The sequence below is a fragment of the Staurois parvus genome, unplaced genomic scaffold (assembly GCF_062004578.1).
Source record: "Staurois parvus isolate SC_StPar_1 unplaced genomic scaffold, SC_StPar_1.0 ptg000298l, whole genome shotgun sequence".
NCBI lineage: Eukaryota > Metazoa > Chordata > Amphibia > Anura > Ranidae > Staurois > Staurois parvus.
In genome coordinates this window covers 8,587,955-8,610,522 of record NW_028318094.1, presented here as the reverse complement: position 1 = coordinate 8,610,522, position 22,568 = coordinate 8,587,955, and the positions used below count along the sequence as shown (strand labels likewise).

Sequence of the window (22,568 nt, the reverse complement as noted above, 5' to 3'; positions counted from 1 at the left end):
GCGCATCACCAACCAGAGTAAAGAGCCAATGACGTTGACTCTTTACTATGTAATCAGCTGTGTCACATGTAAACAAATGCCGGTTATCGGCATTTCCTTTCCTCAGTGCTGTCACTGTCTGAGGAAAGGAAAGCCGATAACCGCCTTTCCTGTGACAGGACATTTACACCGAACATCAGTGCCCTGATTATTAGTGCAGCATATCATTGCCCATCAGTGCCGCCTATCGGTGCAGCTTATTCGTGCCCATCAGTGCCGCCTCATCAGTGGCAATCAGTGCCGCCTCTTCGGTGGCCATCAGTGCTGCCTCTTCAGTGGCCATCAGTGCTGCCTCTTCAGTGGCCATCAGTGCCCATATCATTGCCCATCAGTGCCGCCTATTGGTGCAGCTTATCCGTGCCCACCAGTGCCGCCTCATCAGTGGCCATCAGTGCCGCCTCTTCAGTGGCCATTAGAGCCGCCTCTTCAGTGGCCAGCAGTGCCGCCTCTTCAGTGGCCAGCAGTGCCGCCTCTTCAGTGGCCATCAGCGCAGCCTCTTCAGTGGCCATCAGTGCAGCCTCTTCAGTGGCCATCAGCGCAGCCTCTTCAGTGGCCATCAGCGCAGCCTCTTCATTGGCCATCAGCGCAGCCTCTTCAGTGGCCATCACTGTACCCTCATCAGTGCACATCAGTGAAGAAGAAAGATTACTTATTTGCAAAATTTTATAACAGAAACAAAGAAAAAGGTTATTTTTTACAAAATTCTTGGTCCCTTATCGTTTGTTTAGCAAAAAATAAAAAACCCAGTGGCAATTGCCACCAAAAAAAAAAACTCTGAAAAAAAATTAGAACAATTTCATATGGGTACAGTATTGCATGACTGTACAGTTGTCATTACAGGTGTGACAGCGCTGAAAGTTGAAAATTGGCCTGGGCAGGATGTGCCTTTTAGTGAGGTGGTTAAATACCACCAAAAAAAAGCTGTATTTGTGTGAATGAAAAGATAACAAATTTAATATGGGTACAGTGTTGCATGACCATGCAATTGTCATTGCAGCGCTGAAAGTTGAAAATTGGCCTGGGCAAGAGAGGGGTGAAAGTGCCCAGTACTGAAGTGGTTAAAAAAGGTGATTACTTAAGCCAGCTATACATGAGTGGAATTCCAAAATAATTTTCTTTCAAAAATCTTTTCTAAGAATTTTCATTCGAATTTTGCACCATTAGAGGGCCACATCAACGACTGATTTTTGAGCGACCATCGAATTTGAGTTGTCGGGCATGTTGGACATTTTTTGAAAAACGAAAAAATTTCTAATCAATGATGGGAGAATTGTGCGAGAAGTGTAATAGAAAAAGAAATGAGCATGAGCTGTGACCTGGAAAGAAAAGAAAATTCTTGGCCACAAAAATTCTTTTCTGTAGCAATATGAGGGGAAATGGATGACTTGGTTGGTCAAATTTCAAAATCAATGGTGGTGTCATCGGATTACAAAATGCACATTTACGATTTTCTAAAGAAAATTTGTTTGAAATTCGACCCAGGTATGGCTTGCATTACAGAGCACAGTAGCTGAAGCTGCTGATTATACACTACTTGATGATCAGCAGAATTACTCACCCCCTCTCTATCGGGCTCTATTCAACCTTTCAATAAAAGACAGGCAGCCTGAAAGTAAGCAGTGGTGTATTCTGCATTCAGATGGAACTATACCCTCCTCTCGTTTTCAGCCAAGGAAGCTGCCATCTTAGCCTCTGTTTGATCTGCGACTACCATGGTGCTGCACATGTGATCAGGTATGCCCTTGGCTATTTGATGGCTTGACAGAGAATAAAAGTAACAGTTATCATTCCCCGCACATTCTGGGAATACAGCGTTTTTTTTAAACAATTAAATGGGTTTAGTTTTGTTTTGTTTTGATTTAACGGTTTAAAAAGAAAAACAGATTCCTGACAGGTACAGGGAATGGAACTGTCACATCTGCTTTAGTTCCCAACCAAACTGTCAAACCATCAAATGGCTGGTGTCCTACCTGGTCACATGGGCAGGTAATGGCAGTTGCAGATCACACTGAGACAAAGATGGCAACTTCTGTGACTGAAAAGGATAGGAAGGTTTAGTTCCACATTAAATATGAAGTTACTAATTAGTGAAAAAACATCAATAAAAATACTTTCAAAAATGAATCAATCTCCTCCCACCTCCTGCCTCTCCTTTGCTACCCCAGCCTCATGGTATGCAGTGTGTCCGCATTCAAGGAGGAGTAGTTGTGTTGTCAGTCACGAGCCATTCCTGAGTATCAGGTGAACTCCCACACTGACGCACGCACCCTGTTACCATGACGCGCCTCACTAGTTACCTGTCGGTGACATCACCCCGGGGTGGAGCGCGCTTGCCTGCGTGGACCATCCACAGGCTGAAGTCGAAAGACTTCAAGGCGCAAGCGCAGCCAGCGGCAGCACGGGGAATCCAGACTGAGCTTGCGCACAGCCGCCTCACGTCACCTGCAGGCTTCCAACACGCAAGCGCACACTGGTTGGCGGAGGCCTCGTGGCCATACTACGCAGGCGCGGTGTGGTTGGCGGATGAGCGTAGGCTGTCGGCACGCATGCGTGCATTGTGACGCTGACGGTCGTTGCGTGTAGGGCACTGGAGCGGTTGCGCGGAGTGACATCGGCAGGTCTCCGGTGTGTGAGCTCGTGAGAGAGAAAGAGTCCACGGGGCTGGTGGAACGGATCGGGAGCCGAGATGCTCAACATGTGGAAAGTCCGGGAGTTGGTGGATAAGGCGTGAGTAGTCATGAGGGCTCTGGGGATGACAGGACTGGGGGCCACGGGCGGCAGAGTGATAATCCCAGCATTGCCTGGCAGGTCACACCAAGCCTTGTAATTCTCTGGATACAGGGGTCTTCACTGGCTGCATGCTGGCCTTCTCACCTCACCCATAGCCAGATTTCTAGGAACTCACCTATAGCCTTGGAAGGTTTGTCTCAGGAAACTACCGTGGTGGGGGATGCCTCTAAAGACTGCCGTACCCTGCGGGGCCTCTAGAGACTGCCGTGCTCTGCGGTGCCCCTGGGAAGCTGCCGTACCCGGCGGGGCCTCTAGAGACTGCCGTGCCCTGCGGCGCCCCTGGGAAGCTGCCGTACCCGGCGGGGCCCCTGGGAAGCTGCCGTGCCCTGCGGCGCCCCTGGGAAGCTGCCGTACCCGGCGGGGCCTCTAGAGACTGCCGTGCCCTGCGGCGCCCCTGGGAAGCTGCCGTACCCGGCGGGGCCTCTAGAGACTGCCGTGCCATGCGGCGCCCCTGGGAAGCTGCCGTACCCGGCGGGGCCTCTAGAGACTGCCGTGCCCTGCGGCGCCCCTGGGAAGCTGCCGTACCCGGCGGGGCCTCTAGAGACTGCCGTGCCCTGCGGCGCCCCTGGGAAGCTGCCGTACCCGGCGGGGCCTCTAGAGACTGCCGTGCCCTGCGGCGCCCCTGGGAAGCTGCCGTACCCAGCGGGGCCTCTAGAGACTGCCGTGCCCTGCGGCGCCCCTGGAAAGCTGCCGTACCCGGCTGGGCCTCTAGAGACTGCCGTGCCCTGCGGCGCCCCTGGGAAGCTGCCGTACCTGGCTGGGCCTCTGGAAGCTGCCATACCTGGCAGGGCCTCCGGAGGCTGCCGTACCTGGCGGGGCCTCTAGAGATTGACGTGCCCTGCGGCGCTCCTGGGAAGCTGCCGTACTTGGTGGGGCCTCTAGAGACTGCTGTGCCCTCCGTTGCCCCTGGGAAGCTGCCGTACCCGGCAGGGCCTCTAGAGACTGCCGTGCCTGTCGGCACCCCTGTGAAGTTGCCGTACCCGGCGAGTCCTCTAGAGACTGCTTTACCCGGCTGCGCCCCTGTGAAGCTGTCGTCTCTAGAGGCCCCGCTGAGTATGGCAGCTTCCAAGAGGCGCAGCCAGGCACGACAGCTTGACAGGGGCGCAGCCGGGTACGGCAGTCTCTAGAGGCCCCGCCGGGCATGGCAACTTAACGGGCACCAGCAGGCACGGCAGTCTCTAGAGGCCCCGCCGGGTACAGCAGCTTCAGAGAGGCGCAGCCTTTTACACGAGGCGGAATCCTATTTGCTCTGCAGGGGATCTGTCCGCTGATCTGAGGGGGTGGATGACAGGTCTGTCTGCTCCATGTATGCAGAGTGGACATGGACAGAGCCCACTCTGCTCTATGGGTGGCTGGGTGTAAATGGAACGGCTGTCCGTTTACACCCGACTACACTCTGATCCGATCTGCCTAAATGGAGGGGGGGTAGATCCCCTTTGGTCCTTTTTTTTTTTTTTCTATTTTGTGGATTGGATTGGAGGTAGGCAGGTGTAAACAGACACAACTTAATTGCTCCCACTGGTCCATAAGGGTGAATGGACCATCCCATCAGGTCCGCCTGAAATACTGCCAGGCAGACCTGATCGGATCGCCCGTGTGAAAGGTGCCTTAGAGATTCCCCTGTTCTCGCTAAACCATGTGGATGGAGGGATCTCCCCTGCTAGATATTGAATTCAGAGAGCCTTAGCACCAAAAGCTGTCTGAATACTCCAACAGTGACTGCATCTGATGGGGTGCAATTTTTGTTTGATCGATTAATTTTCTACTCAAGTCAATTTTTAAGTGTAGCAGGCAGGGCCACCCATGACTCCACTTTCAGCCAAACTCTCTATCTCTGGGCACCTTTAGGCAGTTGTAGGGAAGAAATCAGTAATACATGTAATCCTGGAAAATAACTATTTTTATTTTTTTGTTTTGGTGATGAAACAGTACAGGGTATTACTAGTTACCTTATAACTTAAGAGTTAACAGTCCCAAGGCTTCTTTTTTTTCTTTAACCCTTTGCAAATACATTTTTGACTTTAATCACCTTGGAATTTGATAATCCTGGAGAAGGCTCGTCAGGTTTGAAATGAACTTGGAAGCAGTGATATATAATAGGTATATTATGGTTAAATTGTTATTTATTAGCAGTAGCACAGTTTTCCTCATCCTAGAAGCGCTTTACTCTTTCTTAAAGCTGAACTTTAATCAGGGTTTAAGTATTGGTGTTTTGTTTCTCTCCCTCTGGTAATAAGGGTTGGATGCTTCTTTAGGGTGTAAGGAATAGTTGCCTCATTCCTCGTTCCCAGGGGTTTCCTCTCTGCCTGGTGACCTGTCCTCTTTGCTGGTTGGGCGGTTGCCACCTCACTAACATAATGTACAGTGTAGGACAAGCAATCTTGCTTTGTATAGAAGTTGAGGGTAAACTCACATTCTGGGATTGCCAACTGTTTGGGAAACCAAGAATAAGGTAAGTATTGCTCTACTTTGAACCCTCTTCCCACAGACTAAAAAAAGGCTTTTAATCTTCTCTACCTAGAAGAGAGCCACAAAATATTAAACATTTAAAAAGTTTGAAATAAAGGAAATAATATCTGTCCACTGATTTTCGCCCTCTCAAAGAAGTTCAGCTCCTGAAGTGTCAAATGCCTGGTCTGTTTCCCTACTGTGCTCTGTGGTTCCAACTGCCAACCCCTACATCACTTCAGGACACAGTGTTGACTTGGGGGGGACTGATGGATGGTATTCCCAGCTCAGCAGGTACCAGGTATCCAACACCTTGAAGTGTTGGATACTAAAAATCTGCAGGCATGTGTTGAAAGTGAATATTGACCTTGGGGTAGGTATTTTTTATTTTTTTATACAGGCAGTGTTTTATTCAGCATTTTATTCTAGCAGTAGAGTTGCTTTGTTAGGGACTTGCGCTTTATTTCCAGCTGACCCTGTACTGCTTGAACAAAGTGTCTGGAAACAAAACCTAACCTACTCTGCCTTTGGAAGCCCATTGATTTACAGTCATGGCCGAAATTGTTGGCACCCTTGATATTTTTCCTGAAAATCAAGTATTTCACACAAAAAAGGTATTGCATTAACACATGTTTTGCTATACACATGTTTATTCCCTTTGTATGTATTGGAACAAATATAAAACAGAGGCAGAAAAGCAAATATGACATAATGTCACACAAAACCCCAAAAATGGGCTGGACAAAAGTATTGGCACCCTTAACTTAATATTTGGTTGCACACCCTTTGGAAAACATAACTGAAATCAGTCGCTTCCTATAACCATCAATAAGCTTCTGACACCTCTCACCCGGAATTTTGGACCACTCTTCCTTTGCAAACAGCTCCAGGTCTCTCTTATTGGAAGGACACCTTTTCCCAACAGCAATTTTAAGATCTCTCCACAGGTGTTCAATGGGATTTAGATCTGGGTTCATTGCTGGCCACTTCAGAACTCTCCAGCGCTTCTTTGCCATCCATTTCTGAGTGCTTTTTGACGTATGTTTGGGGTCATTGTCCTGCTGGAAGACCCAGGATCTTGGACGCAAACCCAGCTTTCTGACACTGGGCCCTACAGTGCGACCCAAAATCCTTTGGTAATCCTCAGATTTCATGATGCCTTGCACACAGTCAAGGCACCCAGTGCCAGAGGCAGCAAAACAACCCCAAAACATCATTGAACCTCCACCATATTTTACCGTAGGTACTGTGTTTTGTTCTTTGTAGGCCTCATTCCGTTTTCGGTAAACAGTAGAATGATGTGCTTTACCGAAAAGCTCTATCTTGGTCTCATCTGTCCACAAGACGTTTTCCCAGAAGGCTTTTGGCTTACTCAAGTACATTTTGGCAAACTGTAGTCTTGCTTTTTTATGTCTCTGTGTCAGCAGTGGGGTCCTCCTGGGTCTCCTGCCATAGCGTTTCATTTCATTTAAATGTCGACGGATAGTTCGCGCTGACACTGATGCTCCCTGAGCCTGCAGGACAGCTTGAATGTCTTTGGAACATGTTTGGGGCTGCTTATCCACCATCCGGACTATTCTGCGTTGCAATCTTTCATCAATTTTCCTCATCCGTCCACGACCAGGGAGATTAGCTACAGTGCCATGGGTTGCAAACTTCTTGATAATGTTGCGCACTGTGGACAAAGGCAAATCTAGTTCTCTGGAGATGGACTTGTAACCTTGAGATTGTTGATATTTTGCCACAATTTTGGTTCTCAGGTCCTCAGACAGTTCTCGTCTCCTCTTTCTGTTGTCCATGCTTAGTGTGGCACAGACAGACACACAATGCAAAGGTTAAGTGAACGTCTCTCCTTTTTATCTGCTTTCAGGTGTGATTTCTATATTGCCCACACCTGTTACTTGCCCCAGGTGAGTTTACAGGAGCATCACATGCTTGTAACATTCTTATTTATCCGCAGTTGTGAAAGGGTGCCAATACTTTTGTCCAGCCCATTTTTGGAGGTTTGTGTGACATTATGTCGAATTTGCTTTCTTTCCTCCCTTTTTTTGTTTTGTCCCAATACACACAAAGGGAATAAACATGTGTATAGCAAAACATGTGTTAATGCAATACGTTTCGTGAGAAATACATGATTTCCTGGAGAAATATCAAGGGTGCCAACAATTTCGGCCATGACTGTATATGGCCCTCTTATAGATTGTCCTTTACCGCTATAAAGCTAAATACACGTGAACACTGGGTACAAGTGTGCATTCATTGTGGCTGCTGCTCTGGGGTGTTGATGTTTAAAGTGCTGGTAAACTGGCCAGCATTAGCATCCATAAACAAACATAAGGTCAGTAGACTAACCCTTCGTAAACAGATCCCAATGTTATTTCCCCCGAAGCTTCTATTATAATTGTTTTTTAACTTTCTTTTCTGAGTCTCCTGGCCAAAGTCTAAGCCACATTGGTTGTTGCCTTCCACCTCCATCAAGGAGTATAATTCTGCAAATTCTCATGTATGATGCCTGATAATCTTGGGCATGCTCAATAGGAATTAGCCAAGCCACATAGGGTGTTTCAGGAAATCCTCAATGGGTCAGCCATCTTGTGATATTGCAATGCAGTGCCGTGAGGACTGATGATGGAGGCATGGCAATGGGACACATTGATTGACATGAATGGGGTACAAATCGCGTATGCGCTGGTGAGCTCAGTAACTAAACATCTGGGTAGTTCTACTAATGGGCGCAAGTGAGAATGGTATAAAAGGCAGTGATGTGTAAGTTATATTACAGTGCTTATAATGGGAAAATGGCTTTATTGAGAAGTCTCCATTAAACTTGCTGCTTAAAGTGGAACTGCACTGCATCTAAGCACCACAAACCAAAAATGCGATTTGATTCATTGTTCATATTCAAAGCAAACTCCATCCATCCATCCATGCTTTATTTTGGTGAGAAATCATTTTGAAAAACACCCCCTGGCATTACTGGTAGTGGCCATCTTGAGTAAGGGCAGATGATTCATGTAACATTTACTTCCTGGAATTCATCTGCTCTTAGCTGAGCTGGGAAACCTCCCTCCCCTCCTGAGGACTGCTGGGATGTATGACATCATTTGCCTAGGCATGGAAACTGAAATTTTTTTAAAAATGAAGTTTAAAACAAGTAAATATGATATACTTCCCTATCCATTTACAAATGCTAGAAGAATTAGGATTAAATCCATGTTGATTTGGAGTGTTAAGTTCCACTTTGAGCATCAGTGCTTATAAAGGTTACAGCCTGCATTTGAGTGTCATGCGGCTCATGCTAAAACATACTTTTATGTAATGCATTTCTTAAACAGATAGTCATAGGTGGTGCAATGTATGCCTGAAATGATTGAGTGCTGCCACTTAGTACTTGCATGTATGTGGTTTAAGGATAGCTGTCTTTTGTTTCCTTGCATCACACTTGGCAAGTAACTAATCCATCTGATGTCCCCCTATCCATCAATGTATATCTGACAATCTATTGCAGGCCATAGATGGGTCGAAAACTGGCCGTTTATAAAAAAAAAAAAACACGAAAAATCGGTCGTTCAATAGGCTGACGTTACCACCAATGGTAAAAAATCAGCCGATTTTTGTCCCGTCTACGGCCGGCATTTAATTACTTCTGTCCTTGCAGAGACCTCCGCTATTATATTTGACATTAAAAAGTATAGCGGTTGCAACATTGTATCTATTTGTATCCATTTCGGATACAGATGTTTTTATTCGGATACAAATATACATTGTTCTCCTTCTCCTCCTCCGATTTTTATCGGTAAAAAGATCGGCCTATTTGCCCATCATTGCCGTGAAGATCGGCAAAATTGGCCGATTTTTTTCCGCAACTTTACCGATAACAAAAAGTGCCAAAATCAAGAAAAACGGCCGAACAATTAACCCATTAACGGTGCGAAAATCGGCCGAATTTTTTTTTTTTTTTTTCGCCAGAAAAATCAGCCGTTTTTCGACCCATCTATGGCCTGCATTATTGCATTACTCTATGGATGAGATCAGGGGCACATGGGCTTCTTCCTTTTAGAACCATAGCAAATCTTGAAAATGTTTCCTATATGTAAATCTACTATAAATCTGTTGCCAATCACTAGTGGTCCTCTCCTTCATTTCTGACAGGGCGGCATTTCTGTATCATCCAACAAGCCTGCCTCTATGGATTCATATTTAAAAGTGGTGCACAATGTAGGTCATTTTGGCAGTATTGTGCATACGACATGTCCTTTGGTGCTGCCATCACCATAATGACCTACAGTGTGAAGTATTTGATACAGTGGCCTTCTTTTTTTTTTTTATTTCAGCCGGTGTCTCTATAAGATAAGTCAGCAGCAAAAAAACAGGAAAAATGTGTCATCTAATCCAAATTAGCTAGACATACTCTAACACTTGTTGCTCAACATGATTACATAGCCAAAAATAATACAGTTGAATACGTAGAATGGATTACACTTTAATAGTGTCCTCTAAAGCCAGCAAGAGATGGAGCAATAATTGCCTGTAAACTCGATGGTTGTACCCAACCTGAATGATCGATCAACTTGGGTACATTTAGCCTGCCCAGACGTGATTCGAACTGTCCATGGTCGGCTTAAGGCAACTCATTTTGGTTTTTTTTGCACATGAACATGCAAAATATTCACTTTCTGTTGGGTGGCCAGTACAATTGTTGCTGCCTTGATGAGTTTTGTCTACATGGTACCTGGGTGCTGTGGTTGCTTCTGTCACCTGCTATGTCAATACTATGTCCTTTTGTAATGTATCAGCTGGCAGGAGGATTCGCAGAACCCAGCAGGGGACATTCTCTTACATACTTTGAAATTTTTGATAGCCTTGGCACCCATAGCTCTTTAGGACAATGAAGACAAAGTTTTCCTTCCACTTAGAAATGAATGTTGGAGTTATTCAGAAAAATTGCTCTTTCCCCTTTACTTCCATTTACTTGCACTGTTGACCCTATACCTGGGATTTCTTTGGCCACTGGTCTTGTAACCCCCCTCTGTAGTCTATTTTTCAGCGAATGGCTGCATAATTTCGTCACCAATTTTTGTAGCGCGCAGACAGGGCATATCCGGCTCATAGTGTGACCCGTCTACTCACATTGCGTCCTTTGAGTGACAGGCCAGGAAACCCCTGATCACCCACCCCTGCCTGCATTTCGTAGACTATTTAAATGCACGCAAGGCTACCACGTCCTGCATTTCACTTTGCGTCATTGGAAATGTAGTGTCCATGTGGATGTGGTAACAGCAAATGGTCTCCTCCTGGCATCAGGGAACAGAATGCTTTTTTCAAAGAAGGCGATGATGTACTTTTTAAACAAAAATGTAGCCATTAGTTTCTAACATTTGTCAGCACTTTAATGAAGCCTCGGGAGAGCAAACAGGAGGGCACAGATGCTTAGTGCAGCACAGTGGCTAAATGGTTAGCACTTCCGCCTGGCAGTACTAGGGTCGTTGGTTCGAATCCCAGCCACGGCACCACCTGCCTGGAGTTCGCATGTTCTCCCTGTGCCTGCGTGGGTTTCCTCCGGATACTCCGGTTTCCTCCCACACTCCAAAGACATGCTAGTAGGTGAATAGGATTCTGTCTAAATTGGCCCTAGTATGTATGAATGTGAGTTAGGGACCTTAGATTGTACGCCCCTTGAGGGTTAGGGACTGATGTGAATGTACAATATATATGTAAAGCACTGCGTAAATTGATGGCGCTATATAAATACCTGTAATAAATAAAGCTTCTAGTAAAATACACACATTTCATATTTGTAAAGGAGATAGGATAGCAGCAATGCATGACACCAGATCACTCAGGTCCAGTGGTAGTAGGGTGTCGCCTGGTCCAATGCATCACTCACTCACAGAACTTCCCTTAGGTCTTCAGCTGTCACTAGACTTTTTGTGGAGTCGCCAAGTTTTATGGGTGCCATGACCATAGCACACCAGCAAGCTGTAGCGGCATAGAGAAACATTGTATCCAGCTACAGCAGCAGCTCTGTAGCCTGAGGAAACAATCAGCAATATTGTCATTGCTGCAGATGTCAGCTAGAAGGTTGCTGAAGTTACATGACTTTACGGCTTTGTGATTCTTTTAAAGGACAGCTGCACCTTTGTTTCAAAAGAAACTAATCATCTCACCCCTCCTCTGCAGGTTTCCAGTAAAACAGTCTTTACAGAGACAGGGAAACTCCATAGAAGATCATGGGTTTGCTTGTCACATGCACTTACAGTGTTACTAAACCCACAACAGTGCAATCTGTTTGTATATGCAGTACAGCATGCTTGTTATACTCACAGTGGAACCCAAGGGGTTAATCCTCTGCATTGTGTAAAAAGGCTGTTTGATCCTTTCCTCTCTGATCCTCCCTTCTTCCACAGTCCCCAATCCATCTGTTGATAGTGTAGAGCTCTAGGAGACCCTCTGCACATGCTCAGTTTGGTGTGTATTGCTAGAGAGTGTGTTTTTTTTTTTTGGAGGGTGTATGTGATCGGCACAGGGCCAATCAGCACTGTCCAGACAGAGGGTCGGGTTATGCAGCCTCATAGGACAATCAGAGGAGAATGAAAACTTGCAAGTTTATATTTACTAAAATAGCTGAACTTCCATGTTGTGTGTACTGTGGGAGACCAGATATAGTGAATGCAGAGTCCTGGGTTTAGTAACACTTTGATAACAAGGATTGATACCATCTAATGAGAATCCCCATTTACATATTGAACATTCTCTCAGATTGACTGAAAGGAAACCTGTGCTGTTCTAAAAATTCTACTTCATTGGTGGTAATGCTGATCCTCCTGTTTCAATACATTGTGAGCCTCTGGCCTAGAACAAACATGAAGCAAATGAATTCAAAGTTATATTTCTGGAACTCCTGATTTTTATTTTATTTATTTCAGGTACTTACATAGCGCCATCAATTTACGCAGCGCTTTACATATATATTGTACATTCACATCAGTCCCTAACCCTCAAGGGGCGTACAATCTAAGGTCCTCAACTCACATTCATACATACACATACTAGGGCCAATTTAGACAGGAGCCAATTAACCTACCAGCATGTCTTTTTGGGGTGTGGGAGGAAACCGGAGTACCTGAAGGAAACCCACGCAGGCATAGGGAGAACATGCAAACTCCATTCAGGTGGTGCCATGACTGGGATTCGAACCAACGACCCGAGTACTGCCAAGTGCTAACCATTTAGCCACTGTCCTGCATTCTTATTTTAGGTGACTGCGTCAGAAAGAATTGAGGACTGTAGATGTGTGAAGGACAGTCAACTGGTATTTTTAGAAGGAGCAGTCAGCAGTGATTGCAGCAATTTTCCATTGTAAAGAACTTCACACTTGATCATCTTCTTCTTTACAAATGTAAAAATCTCGTCAGACGTGACCAATGTTCCTTGTTCTTGCATAACACAATAACAGGTGGTTAAAGCGATAATAAATCTAAATATTTGTAGGCTTTTTTTAATGCAGTTTACTACCACTTTAGTATAAGAGACTTTAGTTCTGCTTTAAGTTTTTGGATTAGATATTTTTTTAAACACTGATATACATAGGAGAGCTGACTGTCACAAGCTGTTAGTAGGTTCCCTCAGGCTTTAATCAACTTGTGCTGCTTACTAAAGCCTGCTAGCAGCTTGACAGCCTGCACTACCATTAAGATCTATGTTCCGTGTCTAACTGGAGATGACATATGCTATAAAGAGTAACTCTACCCCCCTTTCTTATTGGTTTTACTGCCGTTACCTTTCTCGATGTGTTATCCTTACTTTCACATACAACGTTGTCTATTGTAATTGGCAGCTCTGCTGCTGAAGAACCAGTCCCAGGTCACAATATTCTGTTGTTACCCCGGTACAAATCTTTAGTAAGGCCTCATCTGGAGTATGCAGTTCGATTTTGGGCACCAATTCACAAAAAGAACATTGGGGAACTGGAGAAAGTACAGAGAAGGAGGAGCTCAGCTATGAGGAAAGATTAGTCGAACTGAATTTATTCTCTCTTGAGAAGAGAAGATTAAGAGGATATGATCAACATGTAGAAATACATCAGTGGTCCATATAGTGAACTCGGTGTAATTATTCACTTTCAGGCCATTAAAGAACAAAGGGGCATGCTTTACATCTGGAGGAAAGAGCTTTGTCCTCCACATACGGAAAGGCTTCTTCACCGTAAGGGACGTGAAAATGTGGCATACTGCCTCAAGAACCAGTTTCAGCCAGCTCAGTAAATTGTATTTAAAAAAAAAAAAGAGCTGGATGCATTCCTAAATGCACAAAATATACTGGATACTCATTTTTACTGGTAGTAATGCCAGAAATAGTCGATCCAGGGAATATCAAATTGTCTCATGGGGGGATCAGGAAGGATTTTTTTCCCCCACTGGAGCGAAGTGTATCAGACTTCATTGTTTTTGTTTTTTTGCCTTCCTCTGGATTAATTTTGGGTATAGGATAGTCTATATGAAGGTTTTTTTTCTATGTGTGTTTTTCAACTGGTAGAACTAAATGAACTAGTGTTTTTTGTTTTTGTTTTTTCAACTTGACTAGCTATGTAACTGCATCATTGGGAGCCAGCGTTCTTGCAGCTTCAAGCTCTGTGATCAGCTGATGAAAGTGCCGGTTGATCAGTTGGGACTCCTGGGCAGATGGGAGATCCCGGTAAAACCGCGGGAGGGGGGACGTCCCCTCCTGCTGCTTGTGATAGCAAATGAGTAGTTAGCTGCTCCGATTGCAATTACAAGAGAGCTGACTGTTGGCTCTATAAAAACGGTACGGGATGATGACTGCAGCTACAGGCATCGTCCCGGTATAACGGCTCAAACTCCAGCAACATACGAGTATAATGATGAAGTGGTTACACACACAGCTACAGAAACATCAGCTCTTCTCTATGCTGTCAAAGGTGGACACTGTAATCTGTTTCATGACCATCTCATTTATACTGGGCAAAAGCTTCTCCCTAGAATCCCATTGTTTAATAATAAGCCATCCCACCTTCTTGTGTATGTATACATAGTGTGACTGGACAGTGAAAGGAGAAGCAGCACATTGATGAGCTCATCTTTCTGCTAAATCCTCAGGAGGGCAAAATCAATTATAGTGTATATTAACAAATCCAGTGCTGTATTAGCTTGTGTTTTTTTTTTATATTTTCCTGGACACACAGCAGAGCAATTCTACCATAAAGCTTTTCCTAAATAAAATCTTCCATATTTAAATAACAAAGATTATATTAAGCATGCAAATCTGTAAACATTGGATGAAATAAAATGTGATTAACAAATAAATATTGTTATTTTTCAGTGATGTTGGTACAAAATATTTGGCTTCTACAAATAAGGGGGGGGGCTTGGTCACAAGGTGCAGGGCTGCAACAGGGAAAAGGAGAGGCATAGTATTGCGGGATAGGTTAAAGAGACTCTAAACTGTGCTTTACAAAAATATATATTCTATTCATGTACTGTATGTAATCTGATTTAGTTCCACTTTAAAATGAAAAAAAAAAGAAAATGATGGAATTACAGAATTGCACATTCTGTGCTAATTACCAAGACCCTTCCAAAGAGTCACTTTGGTGGCAAAACCAGTTTTATTCAGGAGACAAAAAAAATATTTACAAAACAATCAGCACTGTGAGAAGTGGAGGTGTTTTTAGAGATGGGTTGGCTGATATCGTAGAACCTGTCTGTACACATAAGTGATTTGTAAGTGGTGACAAAAGTTTGTTATGGTGCAGGTGGTGGCTGCGTACAAAAGTAAAACTGTACAAGTTGTCTAATAGCTGGGAGTAGTTCTCGTACAATTGTTAGTGATATTAAAGGCAATTTTTTTTTAATGGCAAACATGTCATACTTTCCTGCTCTGTACACAGAGCAGCCCTGATCCTCCTCAAATCCCCCGACGGGGCTCCTGGCCCCAGAGCAAGCTGCTAGCTATAGGGCACCCAAGCATGCTCACTCCTGAGCCACTGTTCTGCGTGTCCATTCACACAGAGCCACAGCCTGACCCTGTCCCCGTTCCCTATCTCTCCTCATTGGATGTGATTGACCACAGAGGGAGCCAATGGCTCCCGCTGCTGTCTCAGCCAGTGAAAAAGGAGAGTCCCTGGAAAGCCAAAAGAAGGCTCAATTTGTGTGAAAAAAATGATATAATTTTTCATTTGGATACAGTGTTGCATGATTGAGAAATTCATTCAAAGTGTGAGAGCACTGAAAGCTGAAAATTGGCCTGGGCAGGGGGATAAAAGTGCCCAGTATTGAGGTGGTTAATACATGATCAAACGTGTTTTTTTTCTTTTGTTTTTTTACGTCATCCTTACCTAGGTGGATGCAGCATCGGAATGATGTCCCTCCTGTTCCCCGCCAACTCTAAGTGTGAGAACTCAGCACTCACATGACTGTCACAGGAGCGCTGGGCAGTGGAGGCGGAGAGAGTGGATGGCCCAGGCTCTGAACAGCTCGCTGAAAGGCTGAGCCAGGTGCCACTCCAGACTCTGGGGTGGATCCCGACTTTAGAGTCGGGATCTTTCCCCAGCCTGGACTGGCTGAGTGACGTCAGTCTGCTGTCAGCTGAAAAAGGGCCACAGGAGTGCAGAACGAACTGCACACCTGTGATCCAAAGGAGAAGTACAGCCAAAAGAGCTCTTTTAAATACAAGCTGGGTAAGGACCTACATTTGATCAGGTATCGGCCTCTTGCAGTTCCTGTACCTTAGGGCTAGAATGTGAGAAGGAAGTAGAGCCAATCAGTTCATGTGCTGACAAGCATCAATTAGGATTTCTCCCACCCCTGCCTGTGAGTCTTGTGCTCATCTGTTGTCCACTATCCAGTGAGATATCACCAACCCAGCTACGCATTGGATTGCCCAAATCGTTTCAGCTTCACCATGTATATGTTTCTCACTGGCATTTGTTTTTAAAGGAAATTAGTTTGTATTTTAGGTTCCTGCTCAGAAGCTCCAAAATTTTGACAAGCCGTTATATGTGATCTATTCTGCAATATCTTGCTGCAATATAAGGTGCAAAACTATATAGATATATCAAAAATATTTTGTACTTGTGTACATCTACAAATAATTTGGGTTTCAGACTAGGGAGTTCACCTGGTCTGTAGGAGTATAATTGTCTCCTTGTTCAGTGATCAATGCAGGCTTCATAAATGTGAAGAATGCAGGTTTTCGTGTGACGTGTTGTTGGAATGCGACTTGCTGTACTGAAAACCATTCTGCTTTTGTAACTGATGCATTTCAGTGGAAGGAATATAAGTTTTCTAGTACAAAGTTGAATGTGCCCCTTGTATTTAAAATAAAAGTCAGCAGCTACAAAAACTGTAGCTGCTGACTTTTAAAAAACAGCCACTTACATGTCCCACGGTGCGTCCCCTGCAGCCAGTTTCACAGGCCGTCCTGTATTCCAGGATGCTGGCATCTTCAGTGTGCGGCTTCAAAGCCAGGTACCCACTGCGCATGCACGAGTAGCGATGTGCTTCATGAATGGTCCTGTAGTCTTCTGGGACCTGTCATGTGTCCCAAAAGACTACAGGGAGGGAGGACACCTTCCACTTCCAGTTGCGCAGGCGATCGGACCGGAAGTGGGAGCGGGTACCTGTCAAGTTCAGGTACCCGCCCCCCAAAGGTGCCAATCCTTGATGAGGAATGGGACAGCAGTACTTAAAGTGGAACTTCCCTTTTGGGTGGAGCTCCGCTTTAACCAGGCAAATAGACAATTTAAAAATAAATAACAAACATGTTAAACTTACCTGTTCTGTCCAGTGCTTTTGTATAGAGCTGCCCCGATCCTCTTTATGTCCTGCACTGGTGCTCCAGGCCCCTCTCTCCTGCAGAGTGCCCCCAGAGCAAAGAGCTTGCTATGGGGGGGCACCCAAGCAGGCTTGCTCCTGAGCTGCTGCTGTGTGTGTCCATTCACATACAGCTGCGGGTTGGCCCCACCCTCTCTCTCTCTCCTCATTGGCCCACTGGCTGGGATTGACTATTCTGAACAAGCGCTGGATCGTGATGGGGCAGGGGGAAGCTGGGAAGGCTGCTGCACACAGGTGGTGTTTTACCTCCATGTATAGAATAGAGCCTTTAAAACCACTTTATAGATACAATACTTGAAATATAAGGCCTCGTTTAGACTTGTGGTTGGAGGAAGGCAAAAATATGTGTTTGAGCTGTGTTTTTGCCACCCGCCAACGCTCCCCCCACTGTTAAGCTGTAATAGGCAGTGGCCGGGGAAGTTCACATGCCAAGGTTGACCCGACGTGTGTCACTCGGCGAGTTTGCCACACATGCAAGTCAATGGGAAAACACCGACAAATGCTTTGCATCTGCTTGTGGCATGATTATTGGTAAAATGGGTTTAAAACAGACAGTGAGGAGTCGCACATTTTTAATAATTTAGATTTTTTTTTTTGCAAGTGATTTTTGTTACAATCAAAAGTAACCCTAAAGTCTTTGTTTTTGCATATCCTAACTCTGAGGTGGCCAGTAGTTCTTCCTAAGAACTGAAAATTGGAGATATAAACTGAAGGTCTGTTGTGTAACAAGGCAGATTTGCTACCTGTTGCATCACTTAGGAGAACATGCTGAAATTGTTTGGCACACTCCTGTCGGAAGCGCAATGAGAAAACATAACTGGTTGGGTGTGAAGGGCTGCTATGATTTTTATCTTGTACTTCCTGTGGTTAATATCATCCCTGACGCTGACCTTGGAACATTGGCTGCATACTTTGTGTGTTGGGGGAACAAACAGCTGTATCAGCACTTATATATGCTTTATCAAGGGAAATTAGTTTGTATTTATGCTCAGAAAACAATAAAGTGTACTTGTTTTCAGTCTGCTTTCACATGACTTTGTGTCTGTACTTAACATTTTGCAGAGTGTTTGGCTTATGCTTGGAGTCCATTTTGATGTTTATGAAGACAGGTTAGAGGAGAAATGGTCTGGTCATGTCAAGTCTTTAAAATATAAAAAAAAAAAAAAAAAGATCTGTGCTAGTTTCAAAGAAACCTAATGTGACTTAGCAGCTTGCACAAAATCCTAATACAGGAGTTTATCAAAGATATTTCTAAAACATTGCAGCGCTTAAAATAAAACTATGGTGCAAACCCAGCTAATACCTTAAACTGAAAATGCGTTTAAAATAATACCTTTCTCCGCACAATCATATATCCAACAATCGCCGTTCGTCTGGCGTCACATCTGACGAAATGCGTTGGGAGCCAGGGCGTACGTCACCATGCATGGGTGCACACTTGCAGCCATCTTTGATGTGGGTACTGATTGGGAATTGTTTGTACAGTGTTGTATTTCATTACAAATCTTGTGAGTGTGATTTTTATCCTAATAAAGTCTTTTAAGTAAGGTTTTACACTATGGGACGCTTTCCTGCTTTACAAATGTTGCTTTTGTATGCCTGATATGCTGAGAGGCAGTGGCTATTGTGAACTAGAAAAACACCAATTGTTGGATATCTGATTGTCTGGGGGAAGCGGAGTTCGAAAGTACCCGTTATTATAGAGCTGTCTTTGACTATTCAGTATGATGAGGGTCAAATACATCTAATAAGCCTCCCTTGAGCATAGTGTGGGGTGACTGGGGGGTGTCTTCATGAGATGCAATATGTCACTGCCATTAAAATTATATTGATGATTGATCTACACTGTTCCAGACTTTTCTTTATGGACATTTTTTCACATGCTGATTCATATATAATTTTCACATGTATGGTGCGTTTATTCTGATGGGATAATAATTGCATTAATATTTGGATTTACTTACACTTTTTATGGATATATTAACTTTTTATTTTAAGTGTATTTTCAGTTTAAGGTATTAGCTGGGTTTGTGCCATACTTATATTTTAAGTGCTGCACTGTTTTAGAAACATTTCAAGTCTTTTTCTGGGTTTCTGGCCAATTTGCAAATTTTCGTAGAGGTGCAATTTTAGTAGAGGTGCACATAAAAATTATAATCTATAAATTCTCATTTAGTTTTGGTTACATAGTTTCAAAGTTAGCCTGGCTGAAAAAAAGACAAAAGTCCATCCAGTTCAACCATAGGAAAAAAAAAAAAAAGTTATCCTATACCCACAGTTGATCCAGAGGAAGGCAAAAAAAACCCCATCATGGTTGTGAGATTAAAGTTAAAAAAAGCTAAAATTCTCCTTGGCTGTTCTCAGAAACTTGATAAAAGATGAACAAACTTCAGATGAGACCGGGGAATTTTCTACTCAGGCTGGTCAATGTCTTGATAAATCCTTGGCAACCCCTAGCGCAACCAGCGCTATCGGGATTACTGCAGTACTATTCCCATTTAATGGCTTGCCTCTAAACATGTAAAGTGCAGTCTGCTTTTCATAAATGTTTTTGTTAGGGGCACTTATTGAATTGTTATACCATTTTTAAATGAATAATTGAAAAAACTGCATCTGTTTAATGATTAAAAAACATTTCCCAAAATGCACCGGTCAGGTGCTAAAAACAGGCAAACCTAACAATACTATTGAGCTTCTGAGTCAGGGTACGGAACATCTGCACTTTAGTTGAGCGGAAACTACAAATCCTATCTTGCCCGTTATTGTCAGTCTTGTAATGCCTCATGGGACATGTAGTTCCAAACAGCTGAAGTGCTGAGGTGGCCTACCCCTGGTCTAGGACCCACTCTCCTCTATCAAAGCATCTACTGGCCACTTTGGCTATCACGTTGGACTGTTGGATTACAGAAGGTTGGACTTGTACAGAAGGCGAGGCTCAGTATGCAACCTGGGACTAGACTGACAGGGCTTTAGCCTAGGTTCACACCTATGCAGGTTGCGTTTGAGGCGTTTTACGTTTTTGCACTTGTGTTTTTGACAAGTTTTTGCCACATGCGTTTTGCTAGGCAGATTTAAAACTCAAAACATCAAAAATGCAATACATGCTATTCTGCAGAGTTCCCATTGAAGACTATAGAACCCAAAATGCAACGTTTTGCGTTCAAAAAAAGTCCCTGACTCTTTCCAAATAACACATGGGGTGAAAACGCGGAGCTGTTAACCTGTCCCATAGGAAAGCATGTTAAATGGACTGTACTACGTTTCTGCAAAACATGCTTAGGTGTGAACCTAGGGTTACAGGGACACAAGGATTCCTTTAAAGATCCTTGCTGGTGCCACAGGGTGTCTGTTATAACCGTATGGTTAGTTCAGCCAGTTCACTGTAAAATATTCCATATAATGTAAGGTTCGCTTTCCATAATATTGCTATTTTTTCCATAATATGAGTGCCTTAATCCTCTAATTATAGCAGCCTCAGCTTTTGCGTATCTCATTCGTCACATTCCGTGTGGAATTAATGAATCACCAAACGTCCCCCTTTTTCTGTTGCCAAACCCAACTCCTGTATCCAGTTACAGAGTATCCCGTGACAGTTTGCAATGACATGAAAAGGCAGCCCAGCAAGCAATACTACAACTTTCCTAACTTTCCTTGTCTCCTGATCATGTGAACATCTTTAAAGAGACGGTCCGCCCAAAACTTATTTCAAATTATTTCAAATTTTGATTGTTAATGTATTTAAATCTAACTTTTTGTAAGCAATGTTAGCAGCTTAAGTAAAAGCCTAAATTACTTGCCTCTTGTTCATATTTTGAAATCTTGTGTTACTGTCTGTTTCAGCTGGTCCTGCTGAAAGAGGGTATCTTTTCCTGTTATAGGTTGTCTCCTTTTGCCTTGCAGGGTCCTATGGAGCAACCCCTTTGCATGCTTCTGGGAGAAGACTGGAGGCTGTTGTGGGGATGGTGTGTATTGATATGCACAGACACGGGTTTCAAAATGGCAGCCCTCCTGCTGTTGCCAAACTACAAGTCCCATGAGGCATTGCAAGATTGACAGTTACAAGCATGACTCCCAAAGGCAGAGGCATGATGGGATTTTTAGTTTCTCAACAGCTGGAGGGCCGCCATTTTAGCACCCCTGTTCTAAAAGGATAACACACAGAAGACATGCCTGTGCTCCTCTTCCAAGGGAAGTAGCTCCCATTCCTTGCCAGAGGAGCAGAGGTATCCTTTTATCTTGCTGGCCAGTGCAGAGTTTCCCTCATTCTTGTTTTCTACATTTCTACATTGCTAAAATGCAGACTGCCTACTGGGAGGTGATGGATAATGAATGCGTGTTTTTATAGTGAATTGACTTTAATGATGGGCAGCACAGCAACTAAATGGTTAGCACATCTGCCTAGTAGTACTAGGGTCACTGTATTGAATCCCAGCCACAGCACTACCTGCCTGGAGTTTGCATGTTCTCCCTGTGCCTGTGTGGGTTTTCTCCGGGTGCTTGGGTTTCCTTCCACACTCCAAAGGCATGGTGGTAGGTTAATTGGACCCTGTCTAAATTGTCCCTAGTATGTGAATGGGTGTTAGGGACCTTAGATTGTATGTTCCTTGAGGGTTAGGGACTGATGTAAATCTACAATATTCACATATGTAAAGCACTGCATAAATTGATGGCACTATAGAAGTACCTGTAATAAATAAATAATAATTGATGATATATCTCCTTTTACTTTTTTTTTTTTTATGGAGTATTTGTCATATTCCATATTGTACTTTGATGAACTGACTTATCTCACACGATGTGATTTGACCCCATTGGTCTTCTGTATGTAGTCCTGGCTGCCTATGCACATCAGTGCAGCCAGCGTTCTCACATTAGGCAAAATGTAAGAATGAAGGGGCATGCCATTGCAAAAAGATCAAGGGACATACAGCTCCAAAGAGTGGCTAGTAATGACTTCAGTGTGTGCTTCCCCACCCAGACGTTTAGGGAAGCAGTGTACATGAAGCTGGAGGATGCGGCTGTAAATGGGGTAAAATGTAAGTACTTCCGAACTTTGTTGGCAGGAATTGTTTATTGTGCCGTGCTTGTTTAACCTATACTGATGGTGCTGCCCTTTTATAAAGAAGAGGCTTTAGCACTACTTTAAGCATTATTTGTGCTGCCACACATTTAAAAGTGGTAAAGTAGTGGGTGGTTATTTACCCAGCGCCAAATTATAAGCAGCACTGGATAAAGCATAGTCAAGCCCTAAGTGCTGTTGAACCGATTGCTGTTATTGCCCACTTGTACAGAGCTGATCCAAGTGGCTCTGTACCTTTAGAATACTGTGACTGGTCATAGGGAGACCAGTCACGGTGATCACATGAAGTAAATGGTGTGTGTTTATATCTAAAAGCTCTCTTTTGTAGGAAGAAGGGAAGGAAGGATTTATTAGTTCCT

At 44.0% G+C, this 22,568-nt stretch overlaps 1 protein-coding gene across 2 annotated transcripts in view; it reads left to right on the top strand.

Annotated features, from left to right (window-relative positions):
* The first annotated feature begins 2,597 nt into the window (after positions 1 to 2,597).
* CLINT1 (clathrin interactor 1) overlaps positions 2,598 to 22,568 on the top strand; it is a 119,725-nt gene continuing 99,754 nt past the window's right edge. Inside the window, exon 1 of one of the 2 annotated variants that reach the window (XM_089682853.1) lies at positions 2,598 to 2,766. In XM_089682853.1, coding sequence (XP_089538979.1) covers positions 2,726 to 2,766 — 41 coding nt within the window. In that variant the 5' untranslated portion in view covers positions 2,598 to 2,725. The remainder of the gene's footprint in view (positions 2,767 to 22,568) is intronic. The other variant, XM_089682854.1, reaches the window with a different exon arrangement.